Raw genomic sequence first — 21,576 nt, 5'->3', positions numbered from 1 at the left:
GGGGCCTTGGTATGAACTGGCACCTGGCCTGCCAGCCTCACAAGCATGACTCCAGGGTCCTGCCCTCAAGCCCCCAAGTACTTCTCAGTTAGTATGAGGGGGGATTGGCTGCAAGAGATGCTATAGCTCTCAAAGAATCACGAGCACCAACAGAATCCAGCTCCCTCCCTTTATGCTTCTGACTCTGGCATATGGCAGCAGCAGCCTATACAGTACAGAGTTGGGTGAAATATTCATGGGGAAGAGATGCACTGTTAGAAATTGCCTGGTTTTGAACTGAGGCCGGCAGCAGTTTTGTGACATTTTTCACAGTATTTGAGCTAAATGTTGGCAATGTTTTTGTCATAAGTTTTCACTTATTAAAACAAGGGCGCAAACATCTGAGTTACGTGTTTTAACTTAGAGTTGGGTTGGTTGATTGTGATTGGTCACAGAGTATTGGTCCTCATCCTCTGACTGGCTGACCATAGCTCATGTAGTTACGAATGTTAATGAAAGCCATTTTGACTGTGTTTCCTTGAGGATGTAATTCCTCTTCTTTTGCAAGATACCAGGGAAAATTGTGATGAAAAAAAATGAAAACAGCAGTGGTAATTAACTGATAATCTACTTTTCCCGTCAAATCTAAAACTGAGTTCAAATATATGAGTCCACTAAAGCTCACTGGTTTTGTGAGCATTCCTGTCAACCTGCTCCCTAGTATATTGGCAGTAAGCAGAGACAACGGAAGCAAACGGAGTGTTTGATTTGAGCAATTATTCCTAGATGTTAGCCAAGCTCTGATACCTGCTCTGTGAGCTCCTTCTTAGGCCACTGTGACCGACCGGCCAGCCTTCCTTATGTCATGTCGATCCTTCGGGTAATAGTTTGGGTGCCACGCTGCTGGCTTTATTTATTTGCTGTGCCCCTTGTTTTTATTTTTCATCACTTCCATTTGTGTGTATCCTTGTCCCAAGGGCAGCCAGCCTTCCACTTCGATTCCTTTCCTCGCTTCTGAAATGTTAGTGTAGGCTGTTCTGCCTTGCAGAATTCTGTCTTATCAGTCTAGTTTTTATGCTCAACACCATGGTGCCTGAGGAATTGCTCCCCATGAGCAGAGGATCTGGCTGCAGTGTCCTGTCTGCCCTTCCTTTGATCAGTCCTCCTGTTGGATGACTACCTGGCTGTGTTTTCTTGAATTTGGCCTTTATTTGCTGCCTACCTTGGCCCCAATTCAGGAAAGTGTCCCCAGTCCTAACAGCACATTAGCAAAGGCAACAAGCATATGCCTGAAGTTAAGCATGTGTTTGAGTGCTGTAGGGATAGACATATGGAAAGTGCTGTCCTGGATCTGACCCTGGGTTTTGTCACCAGACTCACAAAGGGCACTGTCCTGGGATGTGTCTCTGTCTTTGTCTGGAAGGGCACCCACCTACTCTGACAGGACCATACGGTGTTTCATGTTTGTCTTCTCCTGCTTGGATCAGATTTAGTATAGTGTGTCCTACTGGCAACTGTTCTCCAAGATCTGTCCTGTTCTCTCCTGCCGTGGCTAAGCAAAGGTGATGTTTCATGCTGGCAGTGAGTTTTGCAAGACAGTGTTAGAGAAGGTTCTCTGCATTTTGTGCATTTTCAAGGAGGAACAAACAAGGAGGAAAAGGATGAATTGGTGAAAAGATGAGGGTGGGATTTCCCCAGGGGCCTGCAGTAATTAGGTGCTCAGCCCCCACAGAAAGGCAATAGGAGCTGAGCACCTGCCTCCCTTTAAATTCTTTGAAAATCTCAGCCCCACTGCAAAATAACAATGCTCTTATTGTGACTATCTCCAAGCCTGGCTCAGGTCCCGGTCTCCTCTGGGACAGATTCATGCTTTGCATCCCTGGAACAACTCCTCTTTCTTATGGCTCACTGAGGAGCTGGGACTTTCCTGGAAGCAGCGGGACTAGTGCTGTCAGCACTGTTACAGTACGCGCTTGTCCCAGATGGTACTGCGGGTATGTCTACATGGCAGTTAAACACCCACAGCTGGCCTGGGCTCCTGGGGCTCAGGCTGCGGGACTGGAAAATTGCAGTGTAGACGTTCAGGCTCGGGCTGGAGCCCAAGCTCTGGGACCCCACAAGGTGGGTGGATCCCAGGTTCCAGCCTGAACGTCTACACCACACTTTTACAGCCCTGGAGCCAGGGTCCTGCGAGCCTGAGTCACCTGACATGGGCCAGCCGTGGGTGTTTAACTGCAGTGTAGACACACTGTGACAGTCTGACTGTGACGCCTGGCTAGAAAGGGTTAAACATCCTGCAAAATAAATAACCCTCAAAAGACATGTGGGGAGATCATGTTCGTGTTTTTGTTTATTTACATATGTATGAGTAGAGTCGACAATGTAATCAACAGTCCCTGTCTATGCTGTATTCTGATAATTCAGAGGTCAAAAGAACATCCTATCATTTAAATTAATTGTAAACACAGGATATCTCGGTATTCATCTCTCTTTGAAACGTATAACAAATAATCTGTGAATGGTGGAGGAACAAGCAAATTGCCTTATGTTAATTCTATAGCTGAGTACCAGTGATGGACCTCCTTCAAAGTCATACTAATTACCTTTTGAACTCCAATTTGTCAAAAGACATGAAATTGTATAAAAGATCCTTGGGTCCTGATTCTGTCATCTCAGATCTGCTTAAGCTTTCATCAAGGGAAGTCTGAGTCACCAGACTGAGGTCCCAGTTATGCTGGTATGCCCCGAATATGATATTTGGACACTGGACTATAACATATGAACTAAAGGAACTCTTTGCAACTACAGAGCTCACCATCTCTGCTATGAATTTGAACCTCAGTGGATTGAACTCATGTTGGTATGTATATTGATCTTTTAACCATACTCTTTCTTTTGTTTTTTAATAAATTTTAGTTTAGTTAATAAGAGTTGGCTGTAGCATGTATTTGGGTAAGATCTGAAACATTCATTAACCTGGGAGGTAATGTGTCCGGTCCTTTGGGATTGGTAGAACCCTTTTTTTTTTTTATATGATGAAATAAGATTTTCAGAAATCATCATGTTTGACTTAGGTACCTGGGTGGAGGCCTGAGGCTCGATCACTGTAAGGGAACTGTGTTGTTTGGATTTCTGAGTAAGTAGAAAAGTAATAAAGAAGCTGTTTTATGCTGGCTTGGTAAATCTAAGTATTGGAATATCTACCAGCTTTCGGGGGATTGTCTGTCCCATGTTTTGCAGTTCACTCAAATTGAGTGACCAGAGCTGGCCTCCACTGGGACCCCAGTCACACTGACACTGGCGATTAGTGTGCAGGGAAACAAACAGTTCCAGTGCTGTCCAGCCCCTGAACGTTATGGGAACCCATTTGTTCTGTATGGCTTGTCCCCAGTAGGGACAAATGCAATGGGGGCTTGTGACAGGGCTCTGCTTCTGGAGCACACACATGTCTCAGTGCACCTGTTCCAAGTCTGGCCCTTTAAAGACAGTGGCTTAGCCCCACCTGTGCCTCCTTTAGTTACCACTGAAGTCCTGGGAGTGAGACTCAGACGTCTTACGAGGCTACGGATTATAAAGTGCCTGCAGGCTCAGGCAGGTTGCATGAGTTAGGGGGAGTACAAGCCTGTGGGGAGCTGGCAGCAGCTACGCAGGGTGGATGGGGAAGAGCAGGTGTACAGGATGAAAGCCTCAAATGGGACCCTGTAAGAGCCCCATGCCAGGGTTTGTGACCCATCAGGAGGCTGGGTGGAAGACCTCTTATATTTAGAACTTGATTTCACTAAACCAGGTTCTGAAAACACCACATGAAGTTTGATTACAGGGGGAAGAAGGGGAAACTGAGGCAGTGGTGGGGTCCAAAGCCAGCGCAGGTAAGCCCTGCTATAGTGTGATATAGGAAACATCACAAATATAACTTGCATGCTTTCAACCATTTGATTTTCAGATGTTTGTGTTCGATCCTTATTGCTGGAGAGTGAGATTATGATGGCATTTGCGGTAATGTAGCAAATCAGCACCCAGCTAACTTTAGCTCCTGTGGCTATTGCAATCCCAGTTAATATATTGTGAAAACTGATCTGAACAAATGTGCTTCAACTCGTGCAATGTAAACCTCTGGTGACACCACTGTCATGAGCTGTGCCTTGCTTTTGCTTGCCAGCAGTAGGGTTTGTGCAATACTCATTAAAGGCATGTTCCAAATGGAGGCAGGGCTGTCGATGGCAATTTAGGTAAGTGAAGCGATAGACAGTCCTTTTATTTTTCTGGCACTAGCTCATAGCAACTAAAAGCATTTGGGTGGCCGCAAGCCGCATAACTTTATGGCCTGAGTAATGAGCTCCTAGATTGTCAGCCTCACAGGGCAGGGATGGAGTCTCACTCTGTGCTGTGTAACATCGGAGCACGCTGCTGGTGCTAAACAACTAAAGAGGAAGAAAATCCAGAACTCCAGCAGCCAGCTCATTGTGTAGTTTGGGTTTATAGCAGTTACGCATGTGCCATTGTTCTCCTTAATTACTGTTCCCTAGACCTGGAAAGCACACGATGAAGGGAAATGGAGTAAACATGTTTATTAAGGTCAATTACAAAACTATGGGCTAAGTAGGTACTAGAAACATGCATGACTAGACTGTGCTCATAGGAAAACAATGTACACTATGGCCAACATCCTCCCAGCATGGGCTGGCAAACAAGGGATGGGGGAAATGAGCACACACAAGAAAGCATGTGTCCTGTGGGCCATTGTCCTCATTAAAGCAGGCAGCAAACACTGCAGAATCTCTGTCTAAAGCAGGAGTCCCTTGGAGCCCAGCGTGCCCAGACCTGGCAAGGGGAAATTGACATGGCAATGTCTTAAAAGTTCCAGCTTCTGCTACTGCAGGCCCAGCCGCCCCATTCACTGCAAGAAAATATGCATTTGCCAGGATACTTAATTGTATAGATGGGTGCAATGCACCTGCTGGCAGTATGGAGAATTGGCAGAACAGCAGCAATAGGGTTCAAACCATATGTCTAGTGTACTCACCTGAGCGCAGCTGGCTGCGCTCTGTTCTGACATGGGACGGAGTGGGAGTCCTGTTCTGACCACAACCAACACCGAGAGCAAAGGCGCATGGCTCAGTGGCTAGCAAGAATGTGGTGGAAGGTCAAGAAGGCACAGATGCTGATCAAAGGGCTGGGCCATTTGTGTGATTCCCTCACACTGCATGATGGACGGAAATAGCACCATACCCAGGTTCCTGCGTGCTGGGTGATTAACAGGCATTATGTGTCACACAACCAGTCCACTTTACATACCTCAGCATCAGTCAGAGATCTGCACATCCCCTTCCTTTCAGCTACCATGTGCTCAGGACAGCCTGTGTGTTTTGAAGCTACCTCTGCCAGCGTGAGGAGCTTTATGGTGCAGCATGCACAGAAGTGGGTGAAACACGTCGCACTGGGCGTTCCTATCATCGCCACACCTACGGTTCAGCTGCCCGCCCCCCAAAGGACAAGTGAGGCTGAGGTCGTGGGCTGGCTTTCTGCACGGGGGAGTTTCACCTTGGAGCACAGCTGCAGGACACCCAGGTTTGCACCTGGTAACAGCCCCTGGAAGAAAGCAGAACCCCACTTTCCACACGGGATATCTTCACTGGGGCAAAAATTGCATTGCTTTCCTGTTTTTCCTGGGATGCACCACTGTGGACAAATGGGACAATGAGTTGGTTTGCAGTTGGTGCAACCCAGGAAAAAGGAGGGAAAATAAATGTTTTTAAATACCACTGGTAAGTGGTCCTTATGTGCACCTACGAGAAGTTGTCCCCAACACCTCTCGCTCAGGGAACAGCCTCTGGCTCTTGTACCACACTGGGCAATTTCCTTTCCTTTCCCCGAAGTGCCTGATAAAGGATAGCTCAGCTACAGACCTCCAGCTTGGTGCTGGTATTCAGGAAGCTTTCCTTCTCCCTTACTCAGATGCCATCTCCATGAGTTCAATTAAACAGTCCCCAGAGGCAGTTTTCAGCTTGGGACTCCCCCAGTCGAGCCGGAGACCTTCCCACCCCAGACCTAGCCTTTCTGTGTGTTTTCCAGCCCTGGCCTCCTACAAGGAGTCAGTGACCACCTCACCTTAAGCATCACTATTTTGGTCAGCGTCCAATATCTAAGGTCCCAAATAACCACACTATGAAAACCAATGAACTTAAGTACAGTTGTTACTCCACTGGGGCCCAACCAGGTTATAAAATGAGTGTGTGTGGATAGGACCAGATTGTGTTAGGATAAGGGTTAAAGAAAACTCTGGGTGTTTGGCCAGGTGTAGAGAGTTAGGGCCTGTCTAAACAGTCAAATGTGCTATGGCGAAGGACTGATGTGCCCATGAGCATGCCCTGACTGAGTTCTATCTGTCTCTGTATTTATAATTCTCTCATCACATTAGTGTCTAGATAGATAAGACCAGTTGTGTTATATGTGTGTCCCGATCTCTTGTCATTGAAGATGACAGTGTAGATGGGCCCTCGGTCTAAGCACATTTTTCATGGTCCACTCAGATGCAAAGTGTCATAAATCAGCCAGCGATAACCAAGCCAGCATTCTCCCAGCTAGCAGGCAGGTGCTGGAGGCAATTGCAGTGTTCTAGTCTGCGAGCGTGCAGTGGTCACACACACAGAACCCTGGGGGCTAAAAAGGCCCTTTTCTGAACCGAACGTTGAGATTTTCAGGTAATCCACCGATGTCAGGAGCAAACCCCCAACTATTGCCGGAGTGCCGTCAAATCACGGAGCTGGCAGTGCTCCGGGTGCACCAAGCACCCTCTGTCCCTGCTGGGAAGGGAATTAGGGAGCGTGTCAGGGCTGAGCAAGGGGCTCAGCAGTAGGCTTTGCAGGCAAAACAATGGCATGCTTTCCTGTAGGTGAGGGCAGTGTCAGCTTGTATGGTCTACTTGAAAATCTTGGCCCCCTAAATAAATCAAAATTCCACTGCCTCTAATAGTTACTGTCATTTGTATTACTCTAGCACCCAGTGACCTCAATCAAGATTGGTGACCCATTGTGCTCTGGACAAAAATATTATAAAAGAACCTGGAGAGTGCACAGTCCTGGAGAGTGCACAGTCCAAATAAAGACAAGATGTAGCACATGGGCATAGCACACAATGGGAGGTGTTAGAAGAAGAGGAGGCTAAAAATCATAGGCTCATGTGGTTATACAAGCTACACATGTTTATAATTTACAGGCTATTGTATGAGATAATTAATCAGTCTCCAACAGGCCAGCTGCTTGATCACTGTCATTAGGCAGTTTCCTGTAAGCACCATGGCAGAAAGGCATCAGAAGGAGCAATTTGATTGAGTGGTGGGTTTGCCAATTGATCCCGGGTGTTCCAAAAGTATAGGCCCATTTCACTTAATATCAAGACAGTTATGCACAGTTTATTGGATGGCAGGATTCTGACATCAGAAGTAATGCTCAGACCCTTGACTTCACTTCTATTTGTTAAAACGGGTGCAACAGTTCTACATTGGTCTTAAACTTTCATACTCTCATTTCACAGTTTTTATGTCAGAGCCAGGAAATCCAGCCCTTTGTAGGATACGCTAGTTGTGAAATACACCTTTCACTTCAGTTCCTAAAAGACCAACAAAAGGTTGGTGATTCTGCTTGTTTCCCTGCTGCAGTAAGTAAGATCCAGGAGTAAGGCTGGTATCCCAGCTGTTTGATCTGCCATTATATTACCAAAACCCCCAAGGAGGGGTGGGGGTGGTAAATCCCTTAAAAAATTTAATTTCAAAATTTCAGAAAAATTCTTGTACTGATGATGGATTGGTGAAACCGAGTGAAATTTCACATTGGCTGTTTGTTTACATTTGGGAAAGTTCTGCGTTTTGTTTCAAAATATTTGCAAAGTGAATATCAGAAATTCCAGCACCCCCCACTCAACCAGTCTCTTTTCAATGGGCTTAAAATTCCACTGCTGTTTGGAGATGCAATTCACCTTTAAAAAAAAACCATTTTACAAACACATGCCGGGGGGCCAATCACAAATTGCATTTTGCATGTGCTCAGTGTTCAAATAAAAGAAGCAAATAGGCTTAATTGCATTTGAACAAATTCTCCCAAACGAATATCTCAGCTGACGCCCATTTTGAAGGCATCAGTCATTCTAGTCCCAAACTTGCATATGTTCCACACAAATTGGGCAACCCCCTCTTTTATTGTTGGAGATTATTTACATCAGAAATAAAGACTCGTGGAATTGAGGTCCTAGAAGAACATTATAGTTGTATATGCAATAGCAGGCTCCAATCCTGCAAAGAGTCATGCAGATCTTTAATTTTATACTCCCATTTAAATCAGTGGGAGTTAGGTTACTAAATTCCTTTGAGGGTCTGGGCCACTGTAAGTAGTCCCATTCACTGCAATAGAACTGCAATATTCACAGGGGATAAAGTTAAGCAGATGCATAAATCTTTGCAGGACTGGGGCTTTAATTGTTTGCAGCAGCTCTGATCTCTATTATTAATTTTTTCCTATCCTGTGCAGTCAAGCACTGTTACTCATACATACCACGGTTATTTACACTAAGGTGAGGAGTTCCACAGCATTTTAAGTTTCCTGCACAAGTCCTAGTGTGTGTTCCTCATTCTGGATTTTTGTCACATGTTGTGGGCCATGTTTGGGCCTTTGCAAGTTGAAAGATATGTTCCCTACCTCCCACTGTGGTACTGTACTTTATATGATTAAAAAAATTCTGCCCTATTGCAGTTACAAAGTTTCATGCCATGGTAGTCTTGTTTCGTCTTACAAAATAATGACAATCTATCACAGTTTTGGGGGGAGGGAATGAAAACAGTAGATCTGTAGATGTCTCCCCCCCCCCCCCCCCCGATTTCAAAGGCAGAGCTCAGATCCAGGGCTCATCTGGCAGTGGTTCACAATCCCCAGTGCACACACGCCTGTACCAGTAGGTCAGGCTGTTATACAAGGTGTGCCACCAAAGTAGATGGAAGTAGGGCTGGTTGAAAACTTCCAACTGAATGTGTTTTCCTGGGGAAAATTGCTTTTGTTTTACAATCCCCCCTCCCCCGCCCCCACACACAAAGTGGCTGCTTTCTGTGGAAAATGTAGATATTTTTTGTCAAACTGACCACCCCAAAACCAAAATATTTCATCCAAACCCTAAAATATTTAGATTTAGATATGCTACTGCAGTGCGGCCAGGGCTGTCCTTAGGCATACACAGCATATAAATGAATCTTTCATTAAATAAATAGAGTCTAGCTCTTCTGCTTGTGTAGAAAACATTCTGAATGATATAGGAGTGTGTTTCTTAGTCTGTAGAGACTGAAGCTGCAGCTCTATGATATATGAAGTTCATGGGCTATTCACACTGAAACCTAATGATGGTTAAAAATGTTGACATTTTAACTCTTTTATTTTGTGGTTTTGTTCTCTTCAAGTTTATACCACACTCATCAAGTTCTTATACCATCACTCATCAGTTGCTTAGATCTGAATAACTTCCACTAGGGCATTAAGCAACATGGCTACACATCTGTCACCCACTGTTTGTTCTCTCATCCACTTCCTGGGGGGAGAGGAATGTGCAGTGGAGTGTGTTGTTTTGGTAGGTTTTAGGGGGGTTTTTTTGGTTTAAAATATACCAATTGCTGTGTTTATATTAGAAAAGACAGATCAAGGAAATGTGCCCTGGAGTGGAAGATGGGGTGGCTTTTGATGGTGATGGCCCCCAAGAAAGTTCTGTCTCCTGCACAGTAGAGCTTTACCCTTGGGGTTGAGCATTCCATTGTGTCAGAAAGGTGTGTTGTTGACCACAGTCTTCATCCCAGAGCTTTAGGGGATCTTTTAGCTGTCATAAGCCCAGGCCATGGAATGGTTTGAAGTTAAGGACTGAGACCTTGAACTCAATTCAATATTCTATAGGAAGCCAGTGTAGAGAGCGGAGGACAGGTTTGATGTGTTCAAAACAGAAGACAAATATGGTCATTATAGCCGAAACTTCCAGCTAATTTGCTTATCCAATGTGGTTGGATATCATAGAAATTAGAGATTGAAAAGATATATTAGGTTATTTCACTGGGGTCAATGCAGGACTTTTACCTAAAGTAGGGACAGAGTTTTGACCAGTCCAGCTTTAAGACCCTGATCCTGCAAACACTTTTGTACATGTGTAACTTTACAAGTGTGAGTAATCCCAGTGACTTCACCAAATTTTCACTATTTTTTTTTCAGTGAGGAGCTATAATTCCCATTAACACCCAGGGTTGGACAGGAGCCACCAAAGATGGAACAAAGCAGTCATCAAGCAAGAGAAAAGGAGGGCAGCCATCAAAGGAGATGGGGAGGGAGAAGGGTGTGGAGGAACAGCTCCCAAGAGATAGGATGGGGGTACGGCAGAGGGAGGGGGAGAGCCATGGTAAGCAGGGCATTAGTAGAGTTTCACCACTTTTACCCCTGCTTTCATCACAGGTAATGTAGGTTCCTATCCCCTCCCTTAGGCCTCTGTTGTGGCTTTTAGCTACAGCCCTGAATCGGGAGCAGTGTGGAGTTTCACAAGCTCTTCTGAGCTCCCAGGCACACAGAAGGAGTGAATCCACTGCTACACCCTAGGTATCACATGCTGCAAAGAGCTGCAGCAGACACATTAAAGAGCCACGTGCGGCTCCTGAGCCTCAGTCTGAGTATCACTGCCCTAGATACACCCGCTTTCATTGCCATTCTTCCTGGCCAGTGCTGGTGGGAGGGACTATGGCTCTCCTGCCTCCCCACCCACTTTGAGGGGATTAGTGCCCCTAGTGTCACCAGCAGGCAGCAGTCCGTGTGTTTAGGAGAATGCAGGGACTGGAACTTTGGCTGTGCTCCCTTGTGTACCTGCAGAGCATGGGTGGTGGGTGGAGGCCCCCTTTGGGGAGGCTAGTCCCCGGCTCCGCCCCTTCTGCCTGCAGCCCAGGCTGTACAGGTACCATACAATCAAAGAATCATAGAATATCAGGGTTGGAAGGGACCTCAGGATGTCATCTAGTCCAACCCCCTGCTCAAAGCCTGACCAATCCCCAACTAAATCATCCCAGCCAGGGCTTTGTCAAGCCTGACCTTAAAAATATCTAAGGAAGGAGATTCCACCACCTCCCTAGGTAACGCATTCCAGTGTTTCACCACCCTCCTAGTGAAAAAGTTTTTCCTAATATCCAACCTAAACCTCCCCCACTGCAACTTGAGACCATTACTCCTTATTCTGTCATCAGCGCCCACTGAGAACAGTCTAGAGCCATCCTCTTTGGAACCCCCTTTCAGGTAGTTGAAAGCAGCTATCAAATCCCCCCTTATTCTTCTCTTCCGCAGACTAAACAATCCCAGTTCCCTCAGCCTCTCCTCATAAGTCATGTGTTCCAGTCCCCTAATCATTTTTGTTGCCCTTCGCTGGACGTTTTCCAATTTTTCCACATCCTTCTTGTAGTGTGGGGCCCAAAACTGGACACAGTACTCCAGATGAGGCCTCACCAATGTCGAATAGAGGGGAATGATCACGTCCCTCAATCTGCTGGCAATGCCCCTACATATACATCCCAAAATGCCATTGGCCTTCTTGGCAACAAGGGCACACTGTTGACTCTTACCCAGCTTCTCGTCCACTGTAACCCCTAGGTCCTTTTCTGCAGAACTGCTGCTGAGCCATTCGGTCCCTAGTCTGTAGTGGTGCATGGGATTCTTCTGTCCTAAGTGCAGGACTCTGCACTTGTCCTTGTTGAACCTCGTCAGATTTCTGTTGGCCCAATCCTCCAATTTGTCTAGGTCCCTCTGTATCCTATCCCTACCCTCCAGCGTATCTACCTCTCCTCCCAGTTTAGTGTCATCTGCAAACTTGCTGAGGGTGCAATCCACACCATCCTCCAGATCATTTATGAAGATATTGAACAAAACCGGCCCCAGGACCGACCCTTGGGGCACTCCACTTGATACTGGCTGCCAACTAGACATGGAGCCATTGATCACTACCCATTGAGCCCGACAATCTAGCCATCTTTCTATCCACTTTATAGTCCATTCATCCAGCCCATACTTCTTTAACTTGCTGGCAAGAATACCGTGGGAGACGGTGTCAAAAGCTTTGCTAAAGTCAAGGAACAACATGTTCACTGCTTTCCCCTCATCCACAGAGCCCGTTATCTCGTCATAGAAGGCAATTAGATTGGTCAGGCATGACTTGCCCTTGGTGAATCCATGCTGACGGTTCCTGATCACTTTCCTCTCCTCTCCTTTCCAACTACCATCCGGCTCCAGCACTTATTTTGTGCCAGGGCTTGCTGGGGCTGAGCCCCGGCACCTCTAGGTTTGGCACCTCAGTTATGAAAGTACAAAAATAGCTTGACCCGCAGCACCTCTTTCATTACAAATGAAGCACTGACTGGTCTAATATTGAGCCTCTTGGCTGCGGCTGGGGCAGCATGATACCCACAGGGGTGGAATCCCCTTCTCTCAGATAACAGCCCAAGCTCCCTGGTGGGTTCAATCGTGCCCAGTTGAATGGGAGGCAGTGAGGAGGCTGGCTGCTGAGGCAGAGGCCAGGGTCTGGGAAACTGGAGGTGAACAACCCCCCCTGACAGATGCAATGCACAGTGCCCTACTGGAAGGTGCGCGTGGTATAAGACCCTATAGAGAACAGAACAGATCGGGCTCATGGCCTGCAAAGGCGTCATCAGGCACCCCCAGGGTGAAGTACAGATTGCTTCTCCCTTGGAGATCTAACAATCGCTCTCTAATTCCTCCTCTGCCCATCCCAGCCCGCTGCTCCCGCCCCCAGCTCTGCAGCCCGCCAACCTCTGCGCCAGCCTTCGCTTTTGCGGGGTTTCCCAGCCCTCCCTCTCTGCAATTTCAAGCTTCCCCCGACCTTTTTTTTTTTTCTTTCCTTTTGGGTCTGTCAGTTTCGCGTTTTGATCTGCCTGAGCCACCGTAGCCCAGCGAAGCCGCCTGGCTGGGGCTGTGTGTGAGCGCTGAGAGGCTGCTGCAGGCAGAGACGATCCGAGTCCGCACAGGCTGGGGCTGCCGCGGGGGGATGCGAGCGGGAGCCAGGCTGGGACTCCGAGAGCGGAAACAGCTGAGCGCGCAGGCGGTACGCTGGAGCCAGCCGGGGAAGGCGATCGGATCCCGGGGGGAGGATACGGAGCAGGGGGCTGGGGGCAGCGACTCTGGTCAGTTTCAGCCCCGTTACAGGCTGCGGGGAAATTCGCCAGCCGAGCCGCAGATCTTCCTCCCCCCTCCCCTCCCCGCACTTCTCCCCCCGCATTTTTAAAAACCTCTCCGAAGTGGTGACGAACTCCGGATTCTCGCTGCAGTTTGGGTCTCGCTCCTCCTCTCCCCGTGTACCAGTGCCGATGCCTGCAAAGCCGTGACACCAGGGACGCCGACTTCGGAGCTGGCTTTTCTTTCGGGGAAGGTTGGCTGGATGGACAGAGCCTTGGATAAATCCTTTTTAATCGCACTTCCCTGCTGCCCCCCGCCCCCTCCAGCAGACACCGCTCCTGCTGCACCAAGGTAATAGAAAGCGGCCCGTGCAACCGCCTGCTTGAAAAGTTTATTTTATTTTTGGGGTGGCAACGTTTTGATTTAATTAAAACGAACCAAATTACCCCGTCCCCACAATCTCATTTCTGCATAATGAGTGGGCAATGCTCTGAAAGAGCTCGCGATCTTGCTGACTCTAGCATTCTTTCCCCTCCTTCCCCCCATCTTGTATGAAAGCGAGGAGGATATTTTAGTGCAAACTACTTCAGTTAGAAACCTGACTTGAGTCTCTCCCCCCACCCCCTCCAGCTCGGTGGCTTGGGCAAAGGTGTAGAAGGTTTGGTTTGAGATCTCTAATCCTTGCCAGCAGTCACGATTCCTTGCTAACCTCCTTTATAAATAGAGGTGTGTGTGTGTGTGTGTGTAATATTTTATGATTTTATATTTAGATAACGTATAGTATATTAAAAAGCAGAGGTAAATTTATGGGAGCTTTAAAAACACCAGCAGTCTGTCTCTTATTTACTCTTGGTACCTTAGTGTGACTTATAGTTTGTATTTGTTATTGTTTATTTAAACACCAACAGTATGCTCTGCAGCCTATAAACCACAGAAAATGAAATGGTCCCTGGCCTCTGCACTAGTCTGTGGCACTGATTCTGCAATTGGATGTATGTGGATGAACTCCTGTTGACTGTAATGGGCTCCATGTGAGTTCCAAAGGGCTGTTTGCTTGGATCCAACTGCAGGATCAAAGTATCTGTGTTTAATACTGTACTTAAATCCTGAAAGTTCTCTTGTCAAACGCATCAAAATGGTGTCTCTTTAGATTTGTAAATTACAAATAAATACAAAATTGTCATTTGCAACTTTTAAAAAACTTCTTTGCCACCATGAATGAATGATACCCCATCCATCCATATCCCACAAAGACTTATATGGTGTCTGGTTTTCATTCTGCATTCCCTAGAAATACAAAAGTACAATTTATTGGGGATGGTTTTTTGACCCATGAATCCTTGTATTTTAGATTAGAGCTGGTCTGATGCTCTAGCATCTGCAAAGGAGAAACCTGAAAACATACTCGAGCACCTTGGCCCAGAAGCCCACGAGTTCTGGTGAAGCAGAGTGGGGAGTCCCCAGAAAACGGAGTCAGTGAGAGACATGTGAAGGAGCCTGAGTTGGCCCTGAGCTCGTGGGCGTCCTGGCCACAAAGTTGGGTTGATTTACTGAAGTTTGTTTTTGAGTGGGGTGATACTCTCCCTTCACCCAGCCATGATGTCGGTTGAAGGATCTACGATAACAAGCAGGATAAAAAACCTGCTTCGCTCCCCATCCATTAAACTGAGAAGGAGCAAGCCTAGAAGCAAGCGAGAGGACATCAGCAGTAAGGTGAGTGAGCGATGTGTTGGCAACACATTTAACCTTGTTTCCTAAGGCCCTGTCTGCTAAAAATACAGCCATATTGGGACACCTGGCCTACTATGACAGTATCCCCCAGTACAACTGGAGCATAGTTTTGGTTTGTATTAAACAGGACCTTAACTGTGTCTCTGAATCTCACTAAAGTCCAAGTCACTTCTACGGAAGCACTGTATTTGCACAGCTTGGATGTAACTGATGTAGCAGCTTCAGAATAAATCATGTTAAGAATGTTTACTTTGGGGGGAATATTAAATGGGTCCAGTAGTTCCTACACTCTGGTCAATGGTCTCTTGCTGGTCATTCACAGAGAGCTGCCTGGTCCCATTAGGCTGGCTCCTCCTTGTTTCATAAATACTAAAAATATGCATGGAATTGTTGTAGGTGCCATAGGGCTTTGTATCCCACTTCTCCCCCTAGCTCCCAGCGCTTCCTGCCACGAAACAGCTGTTTTGTGGCGGCAAGCGCTGGGAAGGAGGGGGGGAGGAGGGGAACGCGGCACGCTCTGGAAAGAGGTAGGGCTGGGGCGGGGATTTGGGGGAGGAGTCTAATAGGGGCAGAGAGGGGGTGGAGTTGGGGTGGGGACTTTGGGGAAGGGGAAGGGGGTGGGGCGGGGCAGAGGGCGGGGCCGGGGTGAGCACCCACTGGCGCCTGGAAAAGTTGGTGCCTATGTTTATGTGATTGTGAATGGGAGAGAAATGTAAGATGACAGATCAGAGAGGAGATGTTTGTGAAATTATTCTCTACTCAGATGTGGTCCATGAGCCAGAGAAGTGTGAGAACCCTTGAACTAACTTTCCCTACTTTGTGTGGTTTTTATAGTTAACAAAAGTAGCAAGAATAGTTTTCAGGGATGTTTTAGCTTATAAACAAGCCGGGGGGGGGACGAGGGGGGAGATGGGGGAAAGGAGTTTTTCCTTGTGGCCCATTCTCCTCTTGGTATCAGTAAATTCAGGAGGCTGAATTCGTGACAGAAACAAGCATTCCTCTGGAATTGACTGATGTCATAAAAAGAGGATGATAACTTAATTGCATGCTGGGCGGTATTGCCTAGTGGTTAGAGCAGGGGGGACTGTGAGTCAGGGGACTGACGTCTATTCCTGACTCTGCCACTGACTCGTTGCATGACCTCAGGCAAATCACTTAAGCTTCACATACCTCAGCTTCCCCATCTATGAAATAAGGGCACTTAGTCCTCCCTGTTGTGAGGCATCACTAATACATGTGAAATTTGTTGGATGAAAAGTGTTATCGTTGTGTTTGTTGAAAAACAACAGCTTCAAAAATCTAGCCACAGAAGCGAAGAAGGCGCATACAACTGCAGGTGAAGTAAATTAGTTTAAATGTTTTCTCTCTGTCAAGTTTGCCCCAGTGCGAAATCCTGCTCTTAAAAGTGTGGATCAGGGATGGGCTTTCTCTGGTAGCTGCTGATTACCAATAAGCCCAATTCTGATCTCTTCTCTTCTCTCCTCTCCTCTCCTCTCCTCCCCCATATCGCTATAGGATAAACAGTACTCTGCTTCCTCCCAACTGTTTGGGGGAAGAGTCCTCTCTGTTTGTGTATAAGGTGTATGTGCTGCATTCAGAACAGCCTGACTGGACTCTGATGCCTGCCGATGGACCACACTTTTTATCTGCTGACGAGGAGTTCTTGGTTAGTCTGTGTCCACTGCTAACTTTTCAAACCATAAAAAAGGACACGTGTGCTGTACCCCTTGGGATTCAGTTTCAGTAAATGGAAAAGGTATCCAGGCTCAGCTGAACACTGCCTGCTCCTTTTCAGAGCTGGAAGCGGCTGCTAGGTAAACCTCTAGCCACACCCTTGTACCAGTTCAGCCCTTTCAGAAGAGCTTCATTGTATCCTTCTGAGTTGAGTATTGTGAGGTACTTCTGCCAATGCACTTGCACTGTGAGTTGTCTGATCCCTGCAGGGAATGACAGATTCATCCCACACCATTAAATTAGGTTTTGGTATCTTATTAACAGGTGCATCAGTGCAATAGGTCAGTGAGATGCAGAGAAACAACTGTGTGAGGCAGTAGGGGCTGCTTCTTGTGGCATCTCCTTGATCCTTCCTCATTCTGGGGAGAACGTGAGTGGAAGCAATTTATTATCCTGAAATGCTACATATTAGTGCTCTGGGCAAATGGCTTCGGTGTGCCTGCCCTCTGGTATAATTAATCTGACTTTGAACTCCGTCTCCTTGCCTGACTTCAGTGGGACTGTTGGTACACAGGCAAACAGGATGTGGTCCCTTGTCAGAGGTCCAGTAGGAAATGCTTTCTTGTATGTATCCCTGGAGATGCCTTTTCTTGCCACATGCATGTTCTTATGCCTTCCTGAGGTAACAAGCAACTTCTACCACCATAAAGCTGTATGAGGCACCTTCCTTCTACTGGAAGGCGCAACTGTAAATCCATTGGCATTGAATGATGGTGTTAAACATGTAACTCCTAAATGGGTCCCTTGTTTGTGCACTGTCCAGTGACCTCCTCCAGATAACAGGCAAGGTTGCTCCCAGGAGACAGTTAACTGTCTGCACTTGTACATTGGGCAGTCTGGAAAATGTCAGCATTCAAAGGGTTACATGCCATGTGATCATGTGTATTGTTGCAAAGCCGTAAGTAACACCAGAGTATGGTGGTGTACGGGCTTTATGTCAGTGATTGGCCGACTCTTTCTGGTGAATGCTGTATGCTTATGTAGGAGGGAGCAGGACTGTTGTTCTGGTCCCATACCTGGAAGGAGAGACCACACCTTCCACACTAGGTGTACTATTAGTATGGGGTGAGTGGGCGGAGGCCTGCCCCTCTCAGGTAAGAGGGCAGAACCACGGAGCCCAGGCGACTAGTGATTTCTGGGGATGACAAAAGAGTGAGGTCAAAGCTTAATAATGAGGGATCCAGAGTGGGACATGGAGCAGAGAACCCCTGACAGCGCCCACCGCTTCTCAAAGGCATCCAGGGACTCACTGGATTCTTCCCAGAGGAACTCTGCCTGGAGACATGAATTGACAAGGAATGGAAATAGACCCCACAGTCACAGAGCACCCCCCACATTCAGCTTCCTTCTCCTGGAGTGATGAATGGCGAGGACATCCTGTGATTTTTGGGGGACCAGGGATGGAGTGTGCATAGAGCAGGAAGTGCAGGGAAAAGTGCAGCCAGAACCTCATAAGAGGGTCTGGAGGAGCTGGAAGAGGGCTGCAACCTGACACACTCTATGTAGATATGCACCAGGGTCTCCCTCTCACCAGAAAAGGGACAGTGTCAGGGGAGTTCGTGAACCTGCCAGGTACATGCCCGTGCTCATAGTCCCATGGAGGAGCTACCAACCAATATCCCCAAAGGGCCGTGGGACGACCATACTAGGTGTAGGAGAAAAGTGAGATCCCTTCAGCTCCACATCTCCTCTGCTGAGTCCTTAAAGCCCCTCCAACAACTTCTTTTAGAATTGGTAAAAACCTGCAGCAAACAGCTGCCTTGATATACGAGTGCTGTGGTCTTCCCAATGAGAGGAGGCCGTGCCATCTACTAAGGATAGCTAGGGCTGTGGGTGAGGTCTCCCAGGCTGGTGTGGGACCTTCTTTGTCACCAGGGCTTTGGAAGGTGATTAGAGATGCCTGTGCAAGGGGTCTGAATAGATCAGGGGAGCAGGAGGAGGAGGAGGAGGAGAAGCTTTGTGCCAGCTGGCTCCAATCTGTGGTACAGACCTATAATCCTGTGCTGAAAGTGGTCCAGCTGTGAGTGGACTGCTCTGCTGAAACCTGTATTGCTCTGAGAGGAGGAGTGGGCGCAAGTACAAATAAACGTTTTGCAGGAGGGGTGTGAACAACCTGCAGTGTGCTCAATGGGAATTGCAAAAAGAGGAAAAACTGGATTTGTGACCTGGTTTTGTTGCTTTATGAATGCTTAAAAGGTGTGTGTGGGGTGTCTGTGTGGGGGTGGGTGTTGTGAAAGGTCGTTGTCTATGCTGTTTTTTGTAGAAAATTCTATGGACAGCTAGTGAACTATTGGGAATATGACATCACAAGTACCAAGGCAAGCAAAATCCAAGCGGTTGGAAGAGAGGTTATTTTAGTCAGAATGTTGTTAAAACACAAATAGCTTGGTAACTTTTAAAACTCAAGTGCTTGGCAAACAAGTAGGGGAAAAGACTTATTTGTTAAATCTGTAGCTCCCTTGTCTCTTCTGTAAAGAGGACGTGTTTGTACCCTGGTCCTCCAAGGAGACTTCCCACAGAAACAGGGAAGACCAACTTGATAGTCCTGATATTTGTAAGATTAGGAAAAAAAAGAGCAATTGTAAAATAACAGAAAACTCTTTCAGGCAGCACTGGTTGAAAAATGGGATGTAGTGTTTATTTTTATTTATTTATTTATTTATTTTTTTGTGCAAAACTGTTTGTAAACCAAACCAGAACAGCAGGAAAAACAAAACAGGAAGCCCTCATTTGTCAAAATCATGAATTTAACTTTTGTTTTTGTTTTTTTTGTTTAGTAACTCTACTTTTAGGCCACCTTTTCCATTTCTCCTCCCCTGCTTCCATTTTAGGTCCCTTTGTTGAGTTCCTTCTTTGAGATTAACAAGCCCAGACCTAGGATATGTAGCATTTCATCTCCAAGTCACTGAGTGTAGTGAATGCAGTTTTTACTACTGGCTGGCTAGTAAGTTATCTGAAATAAGTGTGTTGGTCTTAGTCCAGTTTCTAGTGGCTGGCTGTCCACAAAACCTCCCCTGTTAGAAATTTCAGCAGAGAGGCTGATCACTGAATAGGCCTGGGGGTTGAACTCCCACCTATCTCCACTGATGATCCCTGAGAGAAACATTGGCAGGGCAGTGAGGGAACCTATTAATTGAACAGAGGATTTCATATAGATCTCTAGGCCTGTTAGAACAGCAGTATGTTCTGTCTCTGTACTATAATGCACTGATCACTTAGGGCTGGTCTACACAATTCTTGTACCAATTTATGTGTATCTGGTTAGAAACCAATATAGTTAAATTGGTGAAATCCTTAGAGTGGCTGCAGTTAAACCAGTGTGTAAAGGTGCTTAAATGGTTGGGAATAGGCTATACCAGCATAAGCATATTTATATTGGTATAACTGTGTCCACCCTGGGAAAAGGGGTGTGTGTGTGTGTGTGTGTGTTAATCTTTTGAATTCGAGCTATTTCTAAACTAATATTTGTAAATTGGTACAAAAATTGCATGTAGACCAGGCCTTGGAAAGTTAAATGCTTAAAAATGTAATGCTTCTTTCAATGATTGAAGTCCAGCTAAGTGCCGGTGGGGGTTTATTTGGGGACAGGACTCCTCTTAAATCCTGAGACAAAGCCTTGATCCTGCAGCAGCCCACACTGACTTCCCTATGCACGGTATTTTAGAAAGCAAGTTGGACGTTGGGATTGGTCTCTAGTGGCTCTGTGTCTTGCAACGGAAGAGAGCATGTTTGAGACAATCCTGGACTCTTGTTCCTGGCAGGCATCCGGAGTGACACTGATTTAAATTTTACATGCAGACCCAGGCTCAATCTAGCAGTGTTGCTCAGGGCTGTGAAAAATTCACACCCCTGAGTGCATAGTTAAGCCAATCTAACTCCTAGTGTAAATGCAGCTACCTTGACAGAAGAATTCCTCTGACCTAGCTACTGCTGCTTCGTGAGCTGGGTTACTTACAGTGCCAGAAAACCCCTTTCCATCAATGTAAGAAACATCTACACTACAGCACTACAGTGACATAGCTGCAGCTGTGCCACTGTAGTGCCCGTGGTGTAGACATGCCCTGGGGTTATGCTTTCAGTTCCGGAAGGAGCTCTTTGCATTGCATTCTGTCATTATCACCAGCTCCTCTTCCCTGCCATTGGCTGTGCAGATGATTCTGGAATGTTGTATGAATGGAATAAGGAGGCCTGGAATGAAGTGGGGGCTTGGAGACCAGCTTCCCCCCTAGTCTTTGCTTCAGGAAGGTGAGGGTCAAGCTTATGTCGTGGTCAAGTTTGGCCAGGGAGGACGTGGGTGAGCTCAAGTTTGGGAGCTCCTGCTTGTTGGCTGCATCCAAATACTGGAAAGGATGTATATGTCTTCTCAAGAGTGTTGCTTGTTCCAAAGTAAATTTTTGCATGTTCATGTCGTGGTGACGTCTGTACCTAGAAAGGAAGATCCACAGAACATAGTCAGCTGTTTCTGAAGCCTGGGCCACACAGGAGAGAGGCAAAAGGAAATTGTGTGTTTGTCTTTGATAAATCTCATAATGGCACATCTGTAGATCTCCAGGCACAGTAGAAAGGTGAGTAAGCGTCATTGCCCTGTCTTCACAGATGAGGAAACCAAACTTTGGTGACTTCCCTTGGCCACAGAGCGAGTCAACAGAAGAAATGGGAATATCACCCAGGTTTCCTGGCTCCCAGGCTGGGTCTTCATCTACTGGCCCATGCTGCCTCCTTTAGATATAACCCATAAATACGTGTTGCTTGTAGTTGACAGACTGTTCATTGTGTTAACATTTTTACATGCACATTTCTCCTCTCTGTGCTACCTGTTATACACCACCTTGAAATGCTGGGGTACGCAGCGTGAAAGCCAAACACAGTTTGTACTTACAGGGGGAGGGCAAGGTTAATCAATAACAATGTTTCTTTGCTAGGGAACTCCAGCACTGATCACTTCCTGTTC

The 21,576-nt window shown here is 46.7% G+C and overlaps 1 protein-coding gene across 4 annotated transcripts in view; it reads left to right on the top strand.

The window, feature by feature from the left end:
• Positions 1–12,982: 12,982 nt before the first annotated feature.
• MAPKBP1 (mitogen-activated protein kinase binding protein 1) overlaps positions 12,983–21,576 on the top strand; it is a 122,629-nt gene continuing 114,035 nt past the window's right edge. For 3 of the 4 annotated variants that reach the window (XM_073348682.1, XM_073348681.1, XM_073348679.1), the window contains exons 1-2: positions 12,983–13,511; positions 14,512–14,873. In XM_073348682.1, the coding sequence (XP_073204783.1) occupies positions 14,757–14,873 (117 nt within the window). In that variant the 5' untranslated portion in view covers positions 12,983–13,511; positions 14,512–14,756. Of the gene's footprint in view, positions 13,512–14,511; positions 14,874–21,576 lie in introns of those variants that run through there. The other variant, XM_078853332.1, reaches the window with a different exon arrangement.

This window comes from Lepidochelys kempii, chromosome 6 (assembly GCF_965140285.1).
Source record: "Lepidochelys kempii isolate rLepKem1 chromosome 6, rLepKem1.hap1, whole genome shotgun sequence".
In the NCBI taxonomy this organism is placed as follows: Eukaryota; Metazoa; Chordata; order Testudines; family Cheloniidae; genus Lepidochelys; species Lepidochelys kempii.
Note: the sequence above shows the minus strand (reverse complement) of the source record. Positions and strands in the feature narration are given on the sequence as shown.